This window comes from Panthera leo, chromosome B1 (assembly GCF_018350215.1).
Source record: "Panthera leo isolate Ple1 chromosome B1, P.leo_Ple1_pat1.1, whole genome shotgun sequence".
Taxonomy (NCBI): domain Eukaryota; kingdom Metazoa; phylum Chordata; class Mammalia; order Carnivora; family Felidae; genus Panthera; species Panthera leo.
This window is the reverse complement of record NC_056682.1, coordinates 152,634,659-152,656,159: the sequence shown is the minus strand read 5'-3', so window position 1 is coordinate 152,656,159 and position 21,501 is coordinate 152,634,659. Positions and strand designations below refer to the sequence as shown.

The window sequence follows — 21,501 nt, the reverse complement described above, 5'->3', positions numbered from 1 at the left end:
AATATGGCAGGCAGCTTAGCCGCTGTTCCTCACGGTATAAAGTGGCAACTATGACCGGCTGATGGGTCTACTGTGCATTTTCCTCACTCTGGGATATACACTGATGAAGCCAACATCATATGGAACATTGCTTATTTCCAAGGCAGATTCTAACAACATCATTCTCCCCATTACTGTAGAGCTAGTATTTTTTAAAAAATAACTTTTATCAATTTCTTTCAAAAGTAGTCGTGCAGGATATAGGCTTTTAGAGCGTACTTTTCTCACAGGCTTAAATGCAGAAAAGGCAACCATATAATTTATAATCACAATGAAGACAATTTTAAGTGTACACAAAATGTTATCATTAAATCCATCAGGAAACTGGGATAAAAAGTATGATATGGGTAGTAGTTGTACCACTTCTCTCCTGGACGTAAAGTGTCCTACTATGGACCTCAAAGAAACTGAATGTTATTGAAACCTAGAATTTAGGTCAATTTCAATTTCCCATTTGTTGTTCTATCCCCTATTACTTTGATATAAATTACCATTTTTCATCACTGAAGTGTGTTTGCCAGCTAGTGCTATATTGTAATTAAATCTTTTATCTCATTTTTGTTTTAAATTCATATGTAATGGAGAAACAACTTTGAAAGCCATTAGGAATAATGCTAGCCGTCATAAGTAACATCAATGAATGCGCAATTAGAGTCCAACACAATTCCAAGACCTTTACCTTTCTTCAATAATTTAAATCACACACCATCTTTATGGCTTTAGATATAATACTATTATTTTCATTTTACATATAAGAAAACTGTGACTCCAAGAGGTTAAGTAATTTGTCTGGGTGACACAGCTAACAAGTGTACAAGAATGGACTTTGAGTGCAAATAGCCCGGTTCAAACCTCATTCTTTACCATGGTACACCACGTAATGGAGGCAGATAGAAAAGGTGAAGGTAGGGGCTGGAGGAAAATGTAATGAGTATTTGCCATTGTAGGCACTACTTTAAGGTCTATACAGGGAGGCACCGGAACACTGTAAACAATCTTATGAAGTAACGACACTGAGAATTTTTTTTTTTTAGAGAGAGTGTGTGCACATGCATGTAACCAGGGGCAGAGAGAGAGAGAGAATCTAAAGCAGGTCCCCATCCCCCCATGCACTCTTAGTGCAGAGCCACCTGCATCCCAAGAATTGTGAAATCATGACCTGAGCTGAAATCAAGACTTGGATAGTCAAACCCCTGAACCACCCAGGTACCCTGACACAGACTTTCTAAAAAATTAGGAAACTGTGGTCATGAAATATGAATGTCTTTCAAAAGTTATACAACTGATAAATTAACTAATATGGGTTAAAAAAAACTTGACAAAATGTTCACTATCATGTATTGCAGTTTATAATATTTATTCCAAGCATTATAGCTTAGATATTTATTATTGTTAATTAAAAACAAGTCAATTATTATCCATTATACAAATACAAATCATATTTGTATTTATTTTATTAACATGAAATACAAAATGCAATAAAGAAAGGATCCAAGCTAACAACAAATATGATATGGCAAATATGTGTGTTGCTTGCTGTTTCATTTAAAAAAATATTAATTGAGCACCAACTATGCACCAGTAACCTTTGTGTGTGTCAGAGTGAAAAAACTACCTCTCTCTCTTTCTCTTTCTCTAGTTCTGTTTTAAAATAATAGCTAGCATTTACATAGTGTCTTATATGTACTGGGTACTTTTCTAAACAGTTGCTCATTTAAATTCCTAACAACCCAGAGTAAGGTACCGTTATCCCCATTTGACAGAGAGGAGACTGATTCACTCAAATGTTAAGAGATCTGTGTTCTAGGAGCCCCTGGATGGCTCAGTTGGTTAAGCAACCTACTTCAGCTCAGGTCATGATATCATGGCTCATGAGTTCAAGCCCAGTGTTGGGCTTGGTCCTGACAGCTCAGAGCCTGGAGCCTGCTTCAAATTCTGTTTTTCCCTCTCTCTCTACCCCTACTCCACTTGTGCTCTGTCTCTCTCTCTCTCTCAAAAATAAATAAGCCTTAAAAAAATTAAGAAAAAGAGATTTGTGTCCTGTCACACAGCCAATAAGAAGCAAACATTAAATGTATGCAGGGGTTAAATGTACACAGTCTTACACCTGAATATACTTTCTAAAATACTGTGGCATAATGGCAAACACTGAACTAATATTTAATTGTAACCAATTTTCAAGAAATGAGACAGACAATTAAGAAATACATATGTAATATATTGAGGGTGATAAGTTCTAAGAAAAAAAACATAAAAGAGGTAAGAGATCAGAATGATGGAAAGAAGAAACATGATTCTGTTAGGGAGGTAAAATTATGAGCAAAGGCTTAAGCTACAAAGCAAACTATGCAGATACATTGAAGAAGATTCTTTCAGACAGAGGTAACATCAAAGACACAGACCCTGAGGGATCACTATATCAAGATTATTTGAGAAACAGCAAGTAGGCCAATGTGTTTGGAGCAGAGTGAGTTAGGGACAGCTTGGTTAAAGGCATGACCAGAGAGAGAGATGAGAGTGGGAAGATAATGAATAACCTTTTAGAATATGGAAGAGTAGCTTGGATTTTGTTCTGAGTGATATACGTAGCTGTTGGAGGGTTTTCATCAGAGGAGTGACATGATGTAACTCTTAGAAGAATCGATCTGGTTTCCGTAAATTTAACAGACTCTAGGTGACAAAATGATAATGCAAAAATAAAATGATTTCATCTATAATAACAAATTCCAAATTCAGTATCTGGTGATACTGTGGAACATGTATGGGCTATAATTACAGGTGATACAAATTATACTATATTTACTGTTTTGCTACATATATTGTGTATCATATATTGTGTATCTGTAGATCAGTCTGTATGTTAGAAGCGATGATGATTTGAAGTAGGATGGTAAAGTTCAGAGAGGGGATATATTATGTATAGAATAAAATTATTTTACTGATTACTTGAATGTAGTACAAATAGGGAGAAATTTTAGAGAATTGAAGCAGAATGATAAACTGTGTTAAGGCGAAACTTTCACTGTCAGCTCATTAAATAATTAGCTCCACACATGAATTCTCTACTGATAGAGACACTTTGATCATCTTGCAATCACTTGCTGAGTGTGGTGTCTTCAGTCTCCCAAATGAATAACCATGAGGCAACAGCAGGGGCGCATCTGAAAAAATAGCACATTCCGTCACCCATGCATTATGTATGATAGGACTCCACGTGTTGGTCCTTCCTCTTAGGATGAATGTGATGGTGGATGATGTGGGTAATTAGAAGAGATGTAATCTGGCAGAAGGGGTATCATGTCATTGTGTGCAGAAGCAAAGCTAAGTGGTTAGTCCAGGTTTCTGTCTATTACAGCACAATACAGACCCAAAAAGAAATAGCCTAAAAAATTAGGAATTTTAGTGAAATTGTACCTACATACTTAAATTTTGACATACGTGGGCCATTAAGTCATAGGAATTCTATTACCAACAGAGGCCTGCAAAGACAGTATGTCGGGGTAATGCCAGAAATGCTGATTGAAAGTAAAAACAAATAAGTACATTTATGGATCTATTTTTTATAGTTGTAAAAAGAAAACCCACCTGATTTGTTCTTCCCATTTTGAAATGAAGCATATTTTATTTTTTATAGTCAAGAGCTCAATGTTTGTGGCTGTTCTTGCTGTTTGTGTTCTTCTTATAATGTCTAGTTAAAAGAATTCTGCATGAAATAGATCTTAAGGCAAAATCAGTTTCTCAGGAATTTTAGAGTGAAAGCTTTTTGGAATGTTCCTATCTGTTCCAAAGAAGTAGCATTCATCTGAATGTCTCAGGATTCTATGTTAAAGTCCTTATGAAATTAAGTTCAGGTTATAAATGGATTTTATTAAATAAAGTTAATGAGAAGCAGATAATAAAAATATTATTCAAAGGTGCACAGACCAGTATCGACAAACTCAGTTGCATAGCTAATAATCCATTATATGTTTTCCTAAAAGAAATGAATAATTACATTACATTTTTATTTTTAAGAAATCAAATAACCAGTAATTGCAAAGTCAGAACCACCCAAACATGAAGTAATATTAAATGTTTATTTTGGAAGCAGTGAAAATGTGTGATAAGAAAAGTTAAACTGCAGTAAGAAAAAAGACAGATGATAATTAATTTACACCTCACACAAAATGATGTTAAAATGATGAGTTTATAAGAAGGCAGAGGTACAACATTCTTGACTTAAGAGTAAGATCAGTTCTCAAATAAAATATTCTATATGTAGATGTAGTAGGCAGTTTACAATAAATCTTTCTAAAAGGAAACTAACTTCTTATAGGAAAATAAATGAGTGTGACGTTCATAGGCTTTATGTGGTGACCGGTGGGTTCAGGTTACTTAGTTGAATCCCAGTAGATCACTGGGGATTGGAAATTATTTGATGACTGTCAGTTTAAAAATCCACTAATAAAATATAACGTACTAATGTTACGAAACCCGAAAAGTTTGCACATTTGAAAACTGTTAAGTGAGTAGAGAATTCATCTTTGCCTTCCTTCTTAAATTCTCTAGAGGTGTCTTTATAGCCATATGCCTTCTGTTAAAGCCTGAAAAGCTGAGGATATAAGGCATTTAGAAGAGATAATTTCTACTTTAGGAGATTGCCCTTTACTGTTAGAGATATCCGCAGGATGATCCGTCAGTGTGCCAGGTCTGTTTATAACTGGAGGAGGTTTCTAAAGCCTCTCTCAATTTCTGCAGTAAAAAAGAACATCATCCCCTTGGACTCAGTCAGCACCTTGTTCATTCCTCTGTTTTGGCTTGTATTATATTATCTTGTGTTGGACTATTTACATGTGATTATCCATCAAATTATAATGAATGTCTGAAGAGGAAGGAACATATTTTGTTTGGTTTGATTTGTTTTTCATGCCGGTGTTCCTAGGGTTTATTACAGTGGAAGATCGATATTCTTCAACGTATATGAAAAACAACAAAAACAGGAAGGAAGGAAAGAAAGAAGGAGGGAGGGAAGAGAAAGGCAGATGATGTTCTAGGATAATGTCCTTGCAAGATATTCTTATAGGAATGTAATGATCAATTGAACACAGTTTAAGAGTACTATCACTTTCAAACAATGGTTGCCTCTCCAAACCTTTGAGCTCTGATCATGTAGCCAAGCAAACAGCATAGTTTTCACAGCAGAAGGTAAGACACAGTATAAGCATACATAAATCTAAGATTACTGACTTTTTATAATATAATTTGGGACTGCATGGAACTTACATTCTGTCATCGCACTGATTCTAGCAAAAATATAAATTTCATCACAGCTATATTCTGGGTTGTTAAGAAGCAAAAATGTGTGCCCACAAATTTGTGTTGTGAGGATATTAAAAGGCTTTATATGATATCAGTATCAGTTTTCACTATCTGTGATATTGCACCTTCAGACTTCTTTCCCTGAAGCCTTTAGATAATTAAAAAACAAAACAAAAAGTGGAATGTTTATTTCTCAATGTTGCCTTAAATTACCGCTCATTTGTTAAATACTAATGTTATGAGTAATAGCACAAGAAAGAGGGTTGTTACTAGATAATTCTGAGCGGGAAGGCCTATAAAAGGAGCGATGAAAAATATGTTACACTTAAGTAACGTTAAGATCACAGCAACGAGATATGTGATGATTTTAATAGCTCTTTATCAGGCTACCCAAAAGTAACAGTAAAATGTTAATCTGGACAAGGTACATGCCTAAAATATAATTTCTTTAAAAAAAATCAAAGAGAAGCATACCAAATACCAAACCAAAATTATTTCCCAGGAACACATTATGTAAGCATAATCTTTATTTTTTTTGTTTGTTTGAACTGTTAGATCATGAAAAGACTAAGAATTCCTTCATCATGAACTTCATAAGAACTAATACACTATGTTCATCTGCAGGTTTTATCAAGAATTTAGCTAAGCTACTTCATGATATTGCTGTTCTGCCGTCTGTTTTGTTTGACCAAGCAGCCTGCGGTGACCTTAACCTGACATTAGCCCCTCAGACAAGGACCTGCCCAGGATAGCAGCCCTCATAGTCCTAAGTAAATATGCACTCTGATATGACTTTACGGCAGCCCTTTGGACCAACGGTTTCCCCTGTTTCCCAATGGCTTCTCTTTATGTGGCCCTAAGATAAGGCTTCCTTGGGGCTTACCAAAATCCCCCTCTTTTGGTTTGAATTGGCTAATTTGGCCTTAGTCCAGGAACCCCCTAGCACTCTACTCACAGACCCTATTAAAGGCATATGCCTTAGGTCCCGTCTTTCTCTGTACCCTGTCTTCCCTCACCTCCCCATGTGGCTCCTTGAAGCCTGTAGATACTCCAGAACCTGTGGGTGATAGACTTCTCTATTTTCATACCTCTTGTGGTCTGTTGTTGAACCTTGGCTCACCATCTGGCACCCATGGGTTGCCATGGGTTAATTTGACAAATTCATAGGATGTTTATATACAGAAAATTGCCTTGATTCATTACAAGTTCAAACAGCAAAATTCTTGTTAAACCAAACTTAACTGAAATAAAATAGTAATGGAATATCATATTTCTTTTACCTTTAATACAACATTCAATTCTAATGTACCGGATATGTACATTTTTCTAACCTACATGGACTGTAACCACATTTGATAGGAGCTACAGTATATTTATTGCATAATTATTCTGCTTTGTTACAAAAAGGTGTTGTCCAGTAAAGTTTAAATTAGAAATAAATGTGTATATATATATATATATATATATATATATATATAATATTTCTTAAAGTTTCCATGGTGTCCTAAAGATGTGTCCTTTGATTTATATTTTATTTGAATTATTTTACTTACTCTCCAAATATGAGTTATATACACATACCAAAAGAAAAAAAATAACTTCAATACTTATATTACATTTTGAAAATTTTGTTAAACCTTCCTTTATTTTGTAGTTTTTAACATACTTAAATGATGTGAAAAATTTTTAGATTATTATTTAAAAAAAAAATTTAAGTTTATTTATTTGAGAGAGAGACAGAGAGTGAGCAGAGGAGGGGCAGAGAGAGAGGGAGAGAATCCCAGGTAGATTCTGCGCTGTTAGCTTGAAGCCCCATGTGGGGCTCAAACTCACGAACCGTGGTCATGACCTAAGCCAAAATCAAGAGTCCAACGCTTAACCGACTGAGTCACCCAGGTTCCCCCAAATTTTATGTTATTATTACATTTGTAGATTTCAATTTGTTTAGCAATGTTCTACTTATTCAAGGCTCTGTGCCATAGATATTTCCTTATGGAAAAACCTACTAGACAATGGTATTTGTTCAGATGACCCCAGTGAGATAACTCACAATAAAATTTAAGGGAAAAGAAAATAAGGACATCGCCCAAAGTCACAAGCTGGTTAAGTGTAAGGGGTGGCTGAGTACCCTCAAAACCTAAGCAGAGCCCTTGATACTACATTGCCTCCCAAATGTGGCAGTCCTGAGTAAGTTCCCCAAAAGATTTACTTCTTGGGGCACCTGGGTGGCTCAGTCAGTTAAGTGACCAGCTCCTGATTTCGGCTCAGGTCATAATCTCATGGTTCCTAGGATCCAGCATACGTGTTGGGCTCTGGGCTGACAGCACAGGACCTGCTTGGGATTTTTTTTCTCTCCCTCTCTGACCTTCCCCTCCTCACTTGTTCATACTTGCTCTCTCTTTCCCTCTAAATAAATAAACTTAAAAAGAGATTTGCTTCTCAGTTTTACGGAGCTCTCTGTCTTCAGACTCTCTACTGCTCATTCTATCTTCCATATTGTTACCAGATTTAATTTGCTGAATGGCAAATACTACCCCCGATCTGAAAGAAAAGAAAAAGTCCAGATGCTAGGCAGTCATCTGGGACTCTACCATCAGTGCTAACCACACTATCTATTCTCAGTTTGTTCCATTCTGCAACATCACATCACGAACTTAATTACAGTAGGCCAGAAGGCTTATTGTTACTGTTCTGCTTCTTTGCCTTTAATATGCTAATTCTTCTTCCTGGGATGCTCTTTGTACACCATTCATGCTATTGTTTTGTAATGTATATATAAGTTGAAGTATAGTTGACATACAATATATATTAGTTTCTGGTGTACAACATAGTATTTGGACAATTTATATATATAGTATGAAATGATTACCATAATAAGCATCAATACTATCTGTCACCATACAAAGTTATTATAATGTTATCAACTATATTCCTATGCTGTACTTTTAATTCCTATGAGTTATTTATTTTACAACTAGACGTTTGTACATCGTAATCTGCTTCACCTGTTTTGCCCATCCCCCTACCCTGTGACAACCACATTTGTTCTCTGAATTTGTGAGTCTGTTTCTGTTTCTTTTGTTTTGTTTTTAGATTCCTCTCATAAATGAAATCACATGGCAATTATCTTTGTCTCACTTATTTCACTCAGCATAATACCCTCTAGCTTAATCCTTGTTGCAGCAAATGCCAAGATTTCATTCTTTTTCATGGCTGAGTACTATTACAGTGTGTGTGTGTGTGTGTGTGTGTGTGTGTGTGTGTGTGTGTCTGTACGTGTGTACACAACATCCTTATCCATTCATCTATTCATGGACACTTCCTGATCTTGGCTATTGTAAATAATGCTGCAATAAACATAGGACAGCATATGTTTTTGTGAATTAGTGTTTTGTTTTCTTTGGATAAATACCCCATAGCAGAATTACTGGATCGTATGGTATTTCTACTTTCTACAGTGGGTGCAACAATTTAAATTCCCACAAATAATGCATGAGGGTTTCCCGTTTTCCATATCTTCACCAACATTTCTTATTTCTTGTCCTTTTGATACTAACCATTCTGACTGGTTTGAGGTGATACCTTATTGTGATTTTGATTTTCATTTCTCTGATGATTAGTGATGTTGAACATATTTTCATGTGTTTGTTGGCTATTTGTATGGCTCCTTTGGGAGAAAAAGATCTGACCAATTTTAATCAGATTATTTGCTTTATGTTATTGAATTGTAGGAGTTCTTTATGTATTTGAATATTAACCCTTTCTTTGATATATCATTTATATATATCTTCTTTCGTTCAGCAAGTTGCCTTTTTGTTTTATTGCCTGCTGGAAGCCGAGCTATCCCAGCCTGAGTGGCAGGGCCTGGGCTGTGGACGGATTGGTGACTGCAAGGCGGCCCACCGACATGGAAGCTTCTTGCACTCCCGCTTTTAGGTAATTCGGCCTTAAAACAACCTGGGGTATTGTCTATTGGGGAGTTGCCCTCCACAGGCCCTCTGGGAAAAGAACCATTAGGAAAGAAAATAAGGTTCTGCAAGAAATTGTGTAGCCTTACGTTTAGCCCTTGCCATCCCCTATGGAGACTCCTCTACTTAGAGGAAGGATAGCCTCATGCATTTGCCAGCAAAGGCGGCCAACAAAAGAGAGACATACGGATCTGAAAGCCCCACTCCAGTAACTAAGGAGTGTATCTCTGGGCACAGGTGACTTCAACCCATAGCCCCACCTGGCCCCCCGGAGGCATTCCTGATGATGACTGAACCTAGTCGGTTAAGGTACAGAATGGTTCATTGGTTCCTAGGTGCATTGTCTCTCTGAGAATGTAGGAGGCATGGGTTTCTAAGGCCTTTTCAGCCCCTTCCTGGCACCTCGGACCGAGGCAAACACATTGTTCTGGCCTCATGTGGTTGGGAGGTCATGTCTCTGTAACTGTTCCACTTGAGGTGTTGAGAAATGGAGGTCCTTTCACGAGAACAGCAAAGCAAATGCTTTGTAGATTATAAACACAGGTGCATAATAGAATAATGTAAGAAATGAATCTATAATCAAAGGGTATGCGGGAAAGTTAGGGGAAAATCGCCATGTTATTTCTTAAAGGTTGTTTACACATAGGAACATTTTCAAAATTAGGTAATGTTAGAAAAACAGATGACATAGTTACAAGGAAATCACTAGCATATATAATGTCACGTTTACTACAATAAATCGGCCAGTTCAACACGCTGCTGTTGTCTGTGTCCATTTTTATTTTAGTTTTAGTTTTTTATTTTAGTTTTTTATTTTCTAGTTTTTTATTTTAGTTTTGTTTTATTTTCACCGACGTCGTTCTTCCTTCGGGAACCCCTGGACCTGCTGGAGCTGGACTCTGGCAGTTGCCAAAGCTTTTTATTTTGGTATAGTCCTAATTGTTTCCCTTGGCTGAGCAGACAGATCCAAAAAAACATTGGTAAGGCCAGTGTCCAAGAGTTTACTGTTTATGTTTTCTTCTAAGAGTTTTATGTTTTCAGGTCTTACATTTAGGTCTTCAATCCATTTTGAGTTTGTTCTTGTGTATGGTGTGAGAAAATGGTCCAATTTCATTAATCTGCATGCAGCTGTTCAGTTTTCCAAAACCATTTATTGAAGAGACTGTCTTTTCCTCATTGTACATTCTTGCCTCCTTTGTCATAGGCTTATTTCTGGGATTTCTGTTCTGTTCCATTGATCTGTGTTTATGTTTGTGACATTGCCTTACTGTTTTGACTGCTGCAGCTATGTAGTATATCTTGAAATCTGAGATTGTAATACATTTAGTATGTTAATTCTTCCTGGGATGTTCTTTCTAGCCCACCTTTGCTAATTGATTGTTATATACATATACATATACATATACATAGACATAGACATAGACACATATATATATAACAATTGTTATATAAATACAATTATATATATATATAATATATATTTATACATTATATATTATAATGTATAAATATATACATTAATATATATACATATAATATATGTATAAATGTATTTATAATATATATAAATGTTGTATTTATATAACAATTGTTTTATATATATATATATATATATATATATATATATATATATATATATATATATAAAATCCTTTTGGGTGCCTCTTTCCAGTCACTTTAGCTTTATTTCTCATCCTCATGCTTAAACCTCTATCAGATGGTAAAGTATCGTTTCCCTAGCCACCTTAGTATATAATTTGTGTTAAACTCCCATATGCTATTCACCATGTTGTAATTTGTTTCAAAATGCATAATCTATCTTTCCAGTTTGACTCATGTATATCAGGATAAGGAAATATGTTTAATTTTCAACCCCAAGTAATCTAAAGTATGGTAGCTACTCATAAAGTAACTATTTGTCTAATTTGAATAACATGTCTCTTGGATATACATTTGACCTTTGAATAACATGGGTTTGAACTGTGTGGGTCTACTAATTCACAGATCTTTTACAGCACAGCACTGTAAATATAGTTTCTTTCCTTGTGATTTACTTAATAATATTTTCTTTTATCTAGCTTACTTTATTGTAAAAATGCTGTGTATAACACATATAATATACAAAATGTGTGTTAATAGACTGTTTATGTTATAGTAAGGCTTCCAGTCAACAGTAGGCTATTAGTACTTAAGTTTGGGGGAAGTTAAAAGTTAAATATGGATTTTCAGCTGCGTGGGGGTTAGTGACTCTGACCCCCAAAATGTTCAGAGCTCAATTGTTATTAGTTTCTTTACATAGACTGTTATCTAAATCTTAGGTACTATTTTAAACATGTGTTTCTAAACTTAGCTTTCTTTATTCAGCCTTGACTTAATGGGAAATAGGATTTCTTTTAATAGTATAATACTCCTCTCATAATTTTTTTCCCTAGTAGTTAACATTTTTTTCATCTTTTCTTTACACTTCCAAGGAAAACATGCTTTATTCACTTTCACTGATCTAAAAGCATGTCATTTCAGCTATAATTTTTGTTCTATATTTACAATGCAAATATTTGAGCATTATTATTTTATCTTACCTGTAAAGAACCTACACTTTTAGAACAAAATCCAAGAGGAGTCTTGATATGACATGTACTAATTTTGCATCCAAGGCATATTTATTGTATAATAGCATTTAGGTCATTCCCATGTCCTCTAGTTCAATGCTTCCCAACTATGTAGGATAAAACATCACTTCTTAAAAAAATTCTATGATACATTTGTAAAATACAATGAAAATAAATTGCTAGAAAAATGAAATAATGATGAACTATTTACAATTTTCATTTAAAAAATTATTTGTTTGAACAAACACAAAATTACTCTTTCAAGTTGTCAAGATAGCTTACAAATGCTCATTTCCAATGACTAGACTATATAACTTCTATAGTGGAAATTTCAATCAACTGTTTCTGGGACAAATAACACATCTGCTTATAGATCATAAGTGGCACTCAAAGAAGTTGTCATTTCAGTTTGATCATGAGGAATGGTTGTGAATTAGACAGAAGATTGTAACAGAACACTCTAGGCAGAGGGATCAAATTTTACCCAAACTCAAGGAATGGAAATTACAATATTATTTTGGGATTGGTGAGTAGTAGAGATTGATGAAAAATGGAGCAATAAAGAAGGGGTAAACAGTAACCCAAAGTATGTGAATTGGACTACATAGGAGTTAATATAGAGTTGAAGAATGAAGAGTTTGAAACACTTAAGTTTTTCAAGACTTTTGCTGCCTATAAAAGAACACTTTTCTAGGAAAGTCAAATTTCTTGTTACCCATTGACTGTCATCCCCATTCTAGACTGGGTTTCCCCCCAAATCACTGTACCTAAAGCAATCTAATTAAACTAAACATGAGCATTATACCACTTAATTCAAGGGATACTTATCATATTTCTTTGTGCTTTTTAGTCACATCTACTGATCTTTCCCTTCTCACTCAAATATTCTTTCTTAGGCTTCTGTGATGAAAGAGTTACCTTTCTGCTGTCCTTCTGGAAACTTCTCTTAGTTTCCTTTTCAAACCTCCCTTTATTTAACATCTTTACATATTGGAATTCCTCAGGCCTGTATAGTTGGTTCTTTCCTTTATTCATTATATTGTTCTTTTGAAATTTTCTCTTCTATACTGTAATGGCTGCAAAGATCACCTACACATTTCTAATTCCCAAGTCAACATATTGAATCATGACCACTCTCCTGAGTCCTACATCTTCATACCCAAATGCCTACTAGTTATTTCTTCTTGGGTATTTCACGGAGATCTCTAACTCAAAATGAGCAAAACTGAGTACTTGTTTCCTACCTGCCTCTGTACTTGTCTGCACCAAAAATAAGAAAGCAAACAATGCTAAACCTGAAACTAATATCAGACTGTATGTTAACTAACTAGAATTCAAGTAAAAACTTGAAAAAGAAAGAAAAGCAAGCAAAAAAATAAACAAAAACACATAAAGGACTTAATAACTTATACTGTTCTTAGGATCCCAGTAGTTTAAACAGCAATTCAACATCATACTTGCATCCTCCCTAACCTTCATTCTTCACAACCAAACAAGTCTTGTTCTTTCTACCTCCTTTATCTGTCATATCCCCCTATTTCTCTTCCATCTTATCCACTGTCTGGGCCACATATTAACATAATTTCTCCAAGGAGATTCTGCTGTTTCACAGATTATCTCCCTTTGTTTACTATCCCAAACTACCATTCCCCCCCCCGCCCCCCCCACTGTGTAGGTATCTTTGCACTTAAAATTACTTGTACAGTGTTTGGCTTCCACCGGAGAGTATAGAATCTATGAGAACAGGAATTGCATCTGTTTGAGTTAATCATTATCTCAAACATATAATAGAAAACTAGACAAATATCTTAGCAGATATCTATTGAGTTAATAAATGGTCACTATAAGATGGCAAAACATAGAGCTGGAGAAACGCTGAATCTGGTAAATTTCAACTCTTTTCTTTCAAGATGCATCCTCTAAAACTTATTCATCTATGTTGACCTTCTAAAGAGAGTGTCATTGTATCTCGTATTTTACAGAAGATAAAATGACATCTTCTTTATAGCTTGCCCATAAACAAAAATGGTTTTCTTATATGGTGATATATTTAGAAAATGGAAAAATGTAGACATAATTTAAAGGAATACACATAATAGTTTATATTTGTTATATATAATGACTAAATTGTCATAGTCACAGCCAAAAAGTACTAATTCAATTATTTTCCTGTGCCAATGGAATAATAATATTATTTACATACTGCCATTATCTAAAATACAGCTTTAATTTACAGAAAACCAATAATATGGTACATGGTGGTATATTTTGCACATTTCACAAATATAAAAGTCCTAGATACTCCTGGAAGATAGATATTTACTGTATTTTGATTTGATATTTACCTTACATGGAAAAGCAAGAGTCAGAGTAGTTAGGTAACATGTTAAGATGATAAAATATTAATAATTTGCAAAGCTCAGCTGCAGACACAAGTATGTCTGACTTCTGAGCATAAACCTCTACACTACATTTCTTCTCATGACAGTATGCATTTGTTCAATATGGTAGGACTACTTTTTCTGAGAGAAATCTAAGGGCAGATGATTTAAAATATATTAATATCAAATACACTGATTCTATGAAATAAGACGTGCATGTTGTATTATGGAATTCTGAAGTGTATGCAAAGAGAGGAGTAGGCATTGAGGCTCTTCAGGACTCACAGAAAATGACTACATTAATTCCCTCTTTGTGGAGGAATAATCCATTTTAATTTCTTAATTTTTAATGATATAAACACTTTGTGCATATTTGTTGCTTCATTTATTATTATAGAGACTTCAAAGGTATTTTTAATTTCTAGGTTTGAATGTTAATTAATGTTATTTTATGTCTGTATATAAAAAAACTGAAGAATACTTTGGAACTTTCTTTTGTATCAAATGGAAGGGAAGTAGACATCCTTCAAAAATAGCACCTCTAAAAAACAGATGAACATAGGGGAAAGAAAAAAATAGAGAGAGAGAGAGAGAGAAAAGAGAGAGGGAGAGAGTGAGAAAGGAGAGAGAGAGAGAGAAGGAGAGAGAGAGAGAGAGACAGAGAGAGAGAGAGAGAAACCATAAATGAAAAAAGAAAAGAAAATAGCATTTCTGTCTTGAAACATATTGTCTGTATGGGAAGTCAGATGTCCTGTCCCAGTCATGAAATGAAAACAGAACGTGAGAATTTGGGCTAATGAAAGTCATTAGTATATGTCAGGTGGTAGTGTATGGCAGTTAAGAGCAAAGCCCAGAACAAATATTGGCCAGTTCAAAGCTTGATTCTAATACACACTAAGTTCTTCATTTCGAATCTCTGTACCACCGTTCTTACTTTATAAACGGATGGATAACAATACCTAAATCCTTTTACAGAAAATTATAATAAAGGGCAGAGATATTGGATTATGTCCAAGGAAACGTAAAATCAATCAGATTCATATTAAAATTCTATTCTATGTGAATTCAAAGCTCATACCCTTTCAATTATAACATGTTCTAAGAAGAAATGGGAGGGGAGGAAGGGGACTGAGGTGGAAGGAAAGAAAACGGGGACAAGGATGGAAGGAAGAGGGGAAGGATAGAGGAGGAAAGAGGATGAAGAAAGAGAAGGGAGAGGAAGAAGGAGAAGAGTGGAAGAAAAAGATCTTGTCATTTCTATACACATGAAATTGTGAAAGCTGCCATGACGATATTTTAAGACAGATGCCATTCTCATTTTGCAAATGAATGAATTGAGACATATATTTGCTAAGTTGCATGCCATCCAAGGTAAATTATTAAAAATGACAATATTACAAATTAAGTATTTTCAAAATTTCTAACTAGAATATCAAAAGTGAAGTTTTTAGTTAGTCTATCTACCCTATAATTCTCTCTACTATTTTCTGGTTAAAACTGATATTTTTATCATTAGAAGGATTGGAGAATTACTGAGTGCTTTCTTTTATTTATACAGTCTTTTTTTTTTTTTTTTTTTTTTTTTTTTTTTTTTTTTTTTTTTTTTTTTTTACATACATACAGTGTTCTATTAGTTTCAGGTGCACAATATAGTGATTCAACAATCCATACATCACCCAGTGCTCATCACAACAAGTGCACTCCTATAAGTAGGTTTTAAAATGCTTTTTAGAGTTTTGACATAAAGCAAATAAAATAATAGGAGAAAGAGGGCTCTTGAGGTCAAGTTCCTTGGAGAAAAGATTAAAGAGAAAAGTATGGGATGATATTGGGAACATTTATCAATCCTAGCTTTTAAAGTTCTTGCTGTGCTCTTGAACCATCAATATATCACTAGATAAGCTTTTGACATTTTACAAAATTGAAGTGAGACAGGGATAGTGAGCAACTGAAAATAACTCATTGTTAAAGTTTTAAAAATTATTTTTTATATATTTTTTATGTTCCAATAAAAACAAGCATGATATTTACATTTTAATTCAGCTACTAGCTCTCCATCTTTTCATCCTACATTAGTCATATTATTTTACTTACATATGGTATATAAATAAGTTAGTTAAATAAATAGCCCCATCTGTATTGTCTGCCTTATAAAAACCTTATTAGCTTTTTATAATCAGAATATGATGGTCAGTAAATTATACACTAATACAAAGTTAAATTCTATACATCTTTCTCGGGAGAAAACCCAGAAGAATTTGGGCATTTAGTGAAATGGTTTAATCAAATGTCTTTCTCTGTGAATATATTTATATTTATTTTAATGATATTTTGATTTAGAGAATAGTAAAAAGTATTTTCAAATGTCCTACTCTTTCACCCCAAAACTATCACTGCTAAATATGAGTGCATTGTGAAATCCACAAAACTTTTGAACAGGTATAATTTATTCAATACATTTTGGTTAAACACTTATCTTTGTTCTAAATGTTGCAGACACAGGAATGATAACAAAACAAAACCAGATCCCTGATTTTGCAAAGGTGGAATAACAGGGTAGGCCAAATAATAAACAAAATGAAAAAAAGGGAAAATAAACAGTATATTAAATAGTAATAACTTGTAGTAAAGAAATAGAACAGGATAGGGTAATAGAGAATATTGGCAGATTTTACCACTTTAAATAAGTAGTCAGCAAATTCTCCCAAAGAAAAAGTGACAATTAAGTGGACCCAAATAAGACACTGACTAGTTTTATGAAGCAAATGTTATGATCTAACCTGATAGCTCTAGTTACTATGGAAGGAATATACTGAAAGTGCTAAGAACAGAAACAGAGGAAAGATTTAGGAGCGCTAGCAGTAGAGGTGGTGAAAATTTGTCAGTTTGGATATATTTGAAAATATCACTGAGACGATGGATTATATGTGGGGTATGAGATTAAGATATGAGTTATGATGCCTCTAAGTGTTTGACTTGAGGTATTCGAAGGATGCAGTTGCCACTTATTGACTTCGGAAACTGTGATAAAATTTTGAGGTAAGACCAAGTGTTCAATTTTAGATATACTAAGTTTGAGATTCCTAGTAAACATCCAGATAGATGGGTGGGTAGATACATAACTAGATACATAGATAGATGCATAGGTAAATATAGATAGATGATAGATAGATAGATAGAAAGATAGATAGATAGATAGATAGATGATAGATAGGGATACATACAGAGATGTATACATACATAGATAAATGGATTGGCAGTTGAGGAGAAAAAGATAAGCTACAGTTACATATAATATATAAGTCATCAATAGATAATATTTGAAGCTATGGGATTCAAAAAGGTAAATGAGTAAATATTGGGAGAAGTTTCAATGACTGAGTTGGTGACAGTCCACACCTAGTAAGTCAGATGATGAAGAAGCAGCAAGAGAAAATGGAGAAGCAATGAAATAAGTTTGTTTTTTTTTTTAAATATGTCTATTATCCTGAACTCATATAGCAAAAGAGGAAGAAGTGCCTATCAGTGGCAAATGTTGCTGATACGCTAAGATAAAGCATTAGAAATGACCTTTGGATTTTAGCAAGGAGTTTTTGCTGCGGCAAAATCAAACTGAAAAGGTATGGAGGCAAATGCCTAAATGGAGTAGTTTTAGGATCGAATGAAAAGAGAAATGTGGATAGACAATATGAAGAGGATGAAAGTAATCATAGAAATAAAGCAGAAGCTGGAGAAGATAGTGAAGGCAAGAGGTTTTTGCTTGTTTGGGGGTGTGTGTGTGCATGCAGGCATGTGTCTATGCATGCATGTGTGTGTGTGTATGTGTGTGTGCATGTACATGTGTATGTGATATTAAGTAAGAGAACATGACTCAGTATATTTTCTTTAATCCCAGGAATTATTTTGATGTTTTTGTTTCATGAATATCTTTAGTAGATACATTGTCTATATTGAAGTTTAAATTATAGTATCTAGATGAAAACTAACTTTCTACTAGAGGTCAGCATATATTACTAAAATACATATATTCTGCTCAAACTATTTGAATATTTATATCTAATCTATGCATTATAAGAAATCATGTCAATGGGCAATTATCAAGGAGTCAAATTTAAACTCTGCCAGTATCACAAGGTTCATCACTTATTTTTTCTTTTACATTTATACACATTAAATTTATCTCTCCAAATGATTATTAAAACTAATATATATATATATATATATATATATATATATATATATATATTAGTTTATATATTGTGTTCAAGGCATCATGACAAATATGTTACATATATTATTTTTAGTTTTCATTCCAAGCTTACATACAGATTTTATTAACCTATTTTCTAAATAAGGGTCCTGGTGATCAGCATGTCAGCGAGTTTTCTGCACCTTGATAAATATGATTGATGCAGCAGGGATTGGGTCCAGATATATTTAATTCCAACGTCCATGACTTTCAACTTTTACTGCTTTGTAACACAGTGCTTACTGAAAGATAGGGACTGTCATAAGCAATACTTACTTAGTATGTTGAGTAGAGCCAAGTACAATGAAAGGCACTTAACATGACCTTACTGCTAAGATAGCTGTTACTTTGTCTAGGCAAAACAGTATCCTGAACAATAAACAAAATCAATCTTTCTCATATTTACAAATTTGAACTTTTAGGAATCATGAAGCAAAAAAATGTGAATTAATCCAGATTTTTTTCTTTTAAATGTCTTGCATTGTTGGGACAATTTATCAAGCTACCAAACTAAAACAAAACAAAACAAAATCCAGTTTTACTGACAAGTCAAAGACTTGGATGTTTTAACTTCCACATCATCTGGTGTTAATTGTGCAATAAAGGCTGGTGAGGAATCCAGAAATAATCCCCTATGTGGCCTACTGAGTTTCCCTAAAGGTTTGCTAGTGGTAGTGCAATTACAAGAATTACTGAAATGTAAGCAAAACTTCTATATCAAAATTCCTTTTCTTTTTAAAGGAGATAGAAGTTTATTGAATATACCACAAAGGAGGGGTAACAAGACAGCAGAGAGACTGTCTGCCTTTAAACCAAAATTACTAAACCAAATCTTTGTCTCTAAAGAATATTGGCTTTCTGCATGCTTAATTTTTTTCACAATTTAATTAATATTTGAAAATGTAAACCCCCATGTCTAACCTTCAAATACAATCTCAATATCAAAATTTAAATATATGGGAAAAAATAATTAGCAGCCCATTAGCGGTTTCTCATTACTCTGAGATGGATTTTGCATCAAGGTTTAGACACAAGTCAGAAAGGACATAAAAGCCAGTCTCATTTTAGAATCTTGATCTTTGGAAATCCTTGACCAATTCAGTATCCATTCACTACCTTCTTTCCTTTAATTTAATTGTATTTTTCTGATGAGTTTAAAATTTTTAAGAGTGAAATAATACAAACATCAGTAACCTCTGGGTGATTTTTTTGTTTTGTTTTGTCTTAGTCTTGTATGATATAAAAAAACCCAAAAACCTTATTGAGGTATTAAAATAGAAGTAAATTACAACATGCATGAAATTTATGTTAAAATTCTATTACCACAATATATATTCATTTATATATGACTCTAGTGGTAGTATTGAAAAATAATGTGATTTGGAATTCCTTACACATAGTTTTGAATCTCTTGCATTCCACTTATGAACTTTATGAACTTGTAAAGTTCTTTACCTTTTATTTCCATATGTAAATAAAAGTTACTGTTACTAGCTAATAGGTTGGTCATAGATTTACAATTACTAAGTGAGAAAGTACGTATGATCTTCTGCAATTAAAAGCAGGAACAGTTTTGTCTCTCCCTCTTATCCAGAAACATAGCTAGAGTGTAGTTAAATGAAATCAGTGACTGAATTTTATTTTCAGAACAATAGAAAAAAGCTTATTTGACATGTCTGTATTGCAAAATAAAAGAAAATATATTGTTGTAAAAAATGTCAATCTTTCTCAATAAATTAAACTGCTAGTGACCTTTCAAGCCAATGAAAAACAGACAATGGATGAAACATTGTATACACATACGTATATCCATGATGTACACGTATATTTATGTGTTAATTTTCTAACCCAGGAAGTATGTATTTTATCTTTTCTGAATGAAACATCTTTGACGTGAATATAAAAATGTTTAACATATTAAGCGAGACTTTTTTAAGGAATTTAAACACTGTAACTTTGAAATAAGTAAACTTTCCATAAAAAGCGAGATGTTCATTTTTCAAGACAATGAATTCTAAATAATTTTTAAATGACTAGACTGTATCATATATGCTAAATATCATTTTTAGTAAGTTTGTCGCCTTTTGCTTGCTATTTTCTGTGAACACTGATAAACTCTATGATAATTTGAATACGTAATGAAGTATACAGAGAGAAAAACCTAGGGAAATTTTGTTGTGAAGGCTGAGAAGCTGAGCACTGGAAATTTTACCTCTTGACAATGGTCCACCTTAACAGAAAAAACAGACATAATAATTAGCTACTATTTAAACTGACTATGAATAGCTTCCACTGAAATAGTATATGAAGTATCTATCCTACTCATCATAAAACTAACGTTAAAAGTCAGGACTATGTTTTGATACAACTTCGTCAGCATTTAATCAAGTGACCAATAATCTTTGGTGCAGATAAGAGAATTTTAAGTGAACAAATATAACTTACCTTATCCACAATACATATCTGCTTTCTTGTTTGAGCATCAAGTACTTCAATCTCAAAGTGCGTAGTTTTTGAATGTTTAACTACTGGAATTGATTTTAGAGGGCCCGCTGAGAGCACAAAATGCGACAAACAGTGGAAGTTTCTCAAGTCATTCTTCAGGATGGACCGTGTAGCTCCTCGGGAAAATATTTCTCTCTTGCGTTCTGAAGCAAGGGACTTGTGCCTTTTGAACATTGTGTAAACCAGGAGAATCTGTCATGTCAACAGAAGACACTTGCCAGTGTGTTCCCTTTGCACCAGTTTAAATACTGCGGGTGAAACCAGGAAAGGTCAAGTGCCATGCCATTCCAAGAGTTCAGTTTTATTTAGCAGGCTTGAAAACAATGACTGATCTATTTCTATATATAACACACTATTGTAAATTGCTGCAGTGTAGAGGATTACTTTACCAGCATTCCAATTATTTCTTGCTTTCTCCTTTTATCTCTGCTTCTTAATATGGCCACTAGTAT

At 33.8% G+C, this 21,501-nt stretch overlaps 1 protein-coding gene across 1 annotated transcript in view; it reads right to left on the bottom strand.

Moving 5' to 3' along the window:
• Positions 1-21,237, bottom strand: part of TECRL (trans-2,3-enoyl-CoA reductase like) — a 97,396-nt gene extending 76,159 nt beyond the window's left edge. Inside the window, exon 1 of the mRNA XM_042936276.1 lies at positions 20,990-21,237. Coding sequence (XP_042792210.1) covers positions 20,990-21,223 — 234 coding nt within the window. The 5' untranslated portion in view covers positions 21,224-21,237. The remainder of the gene's footprint in view (positions 1-20,989) is intronic.
• Positions 21,238-21,501: the final 264 nt, after the last annotated feature.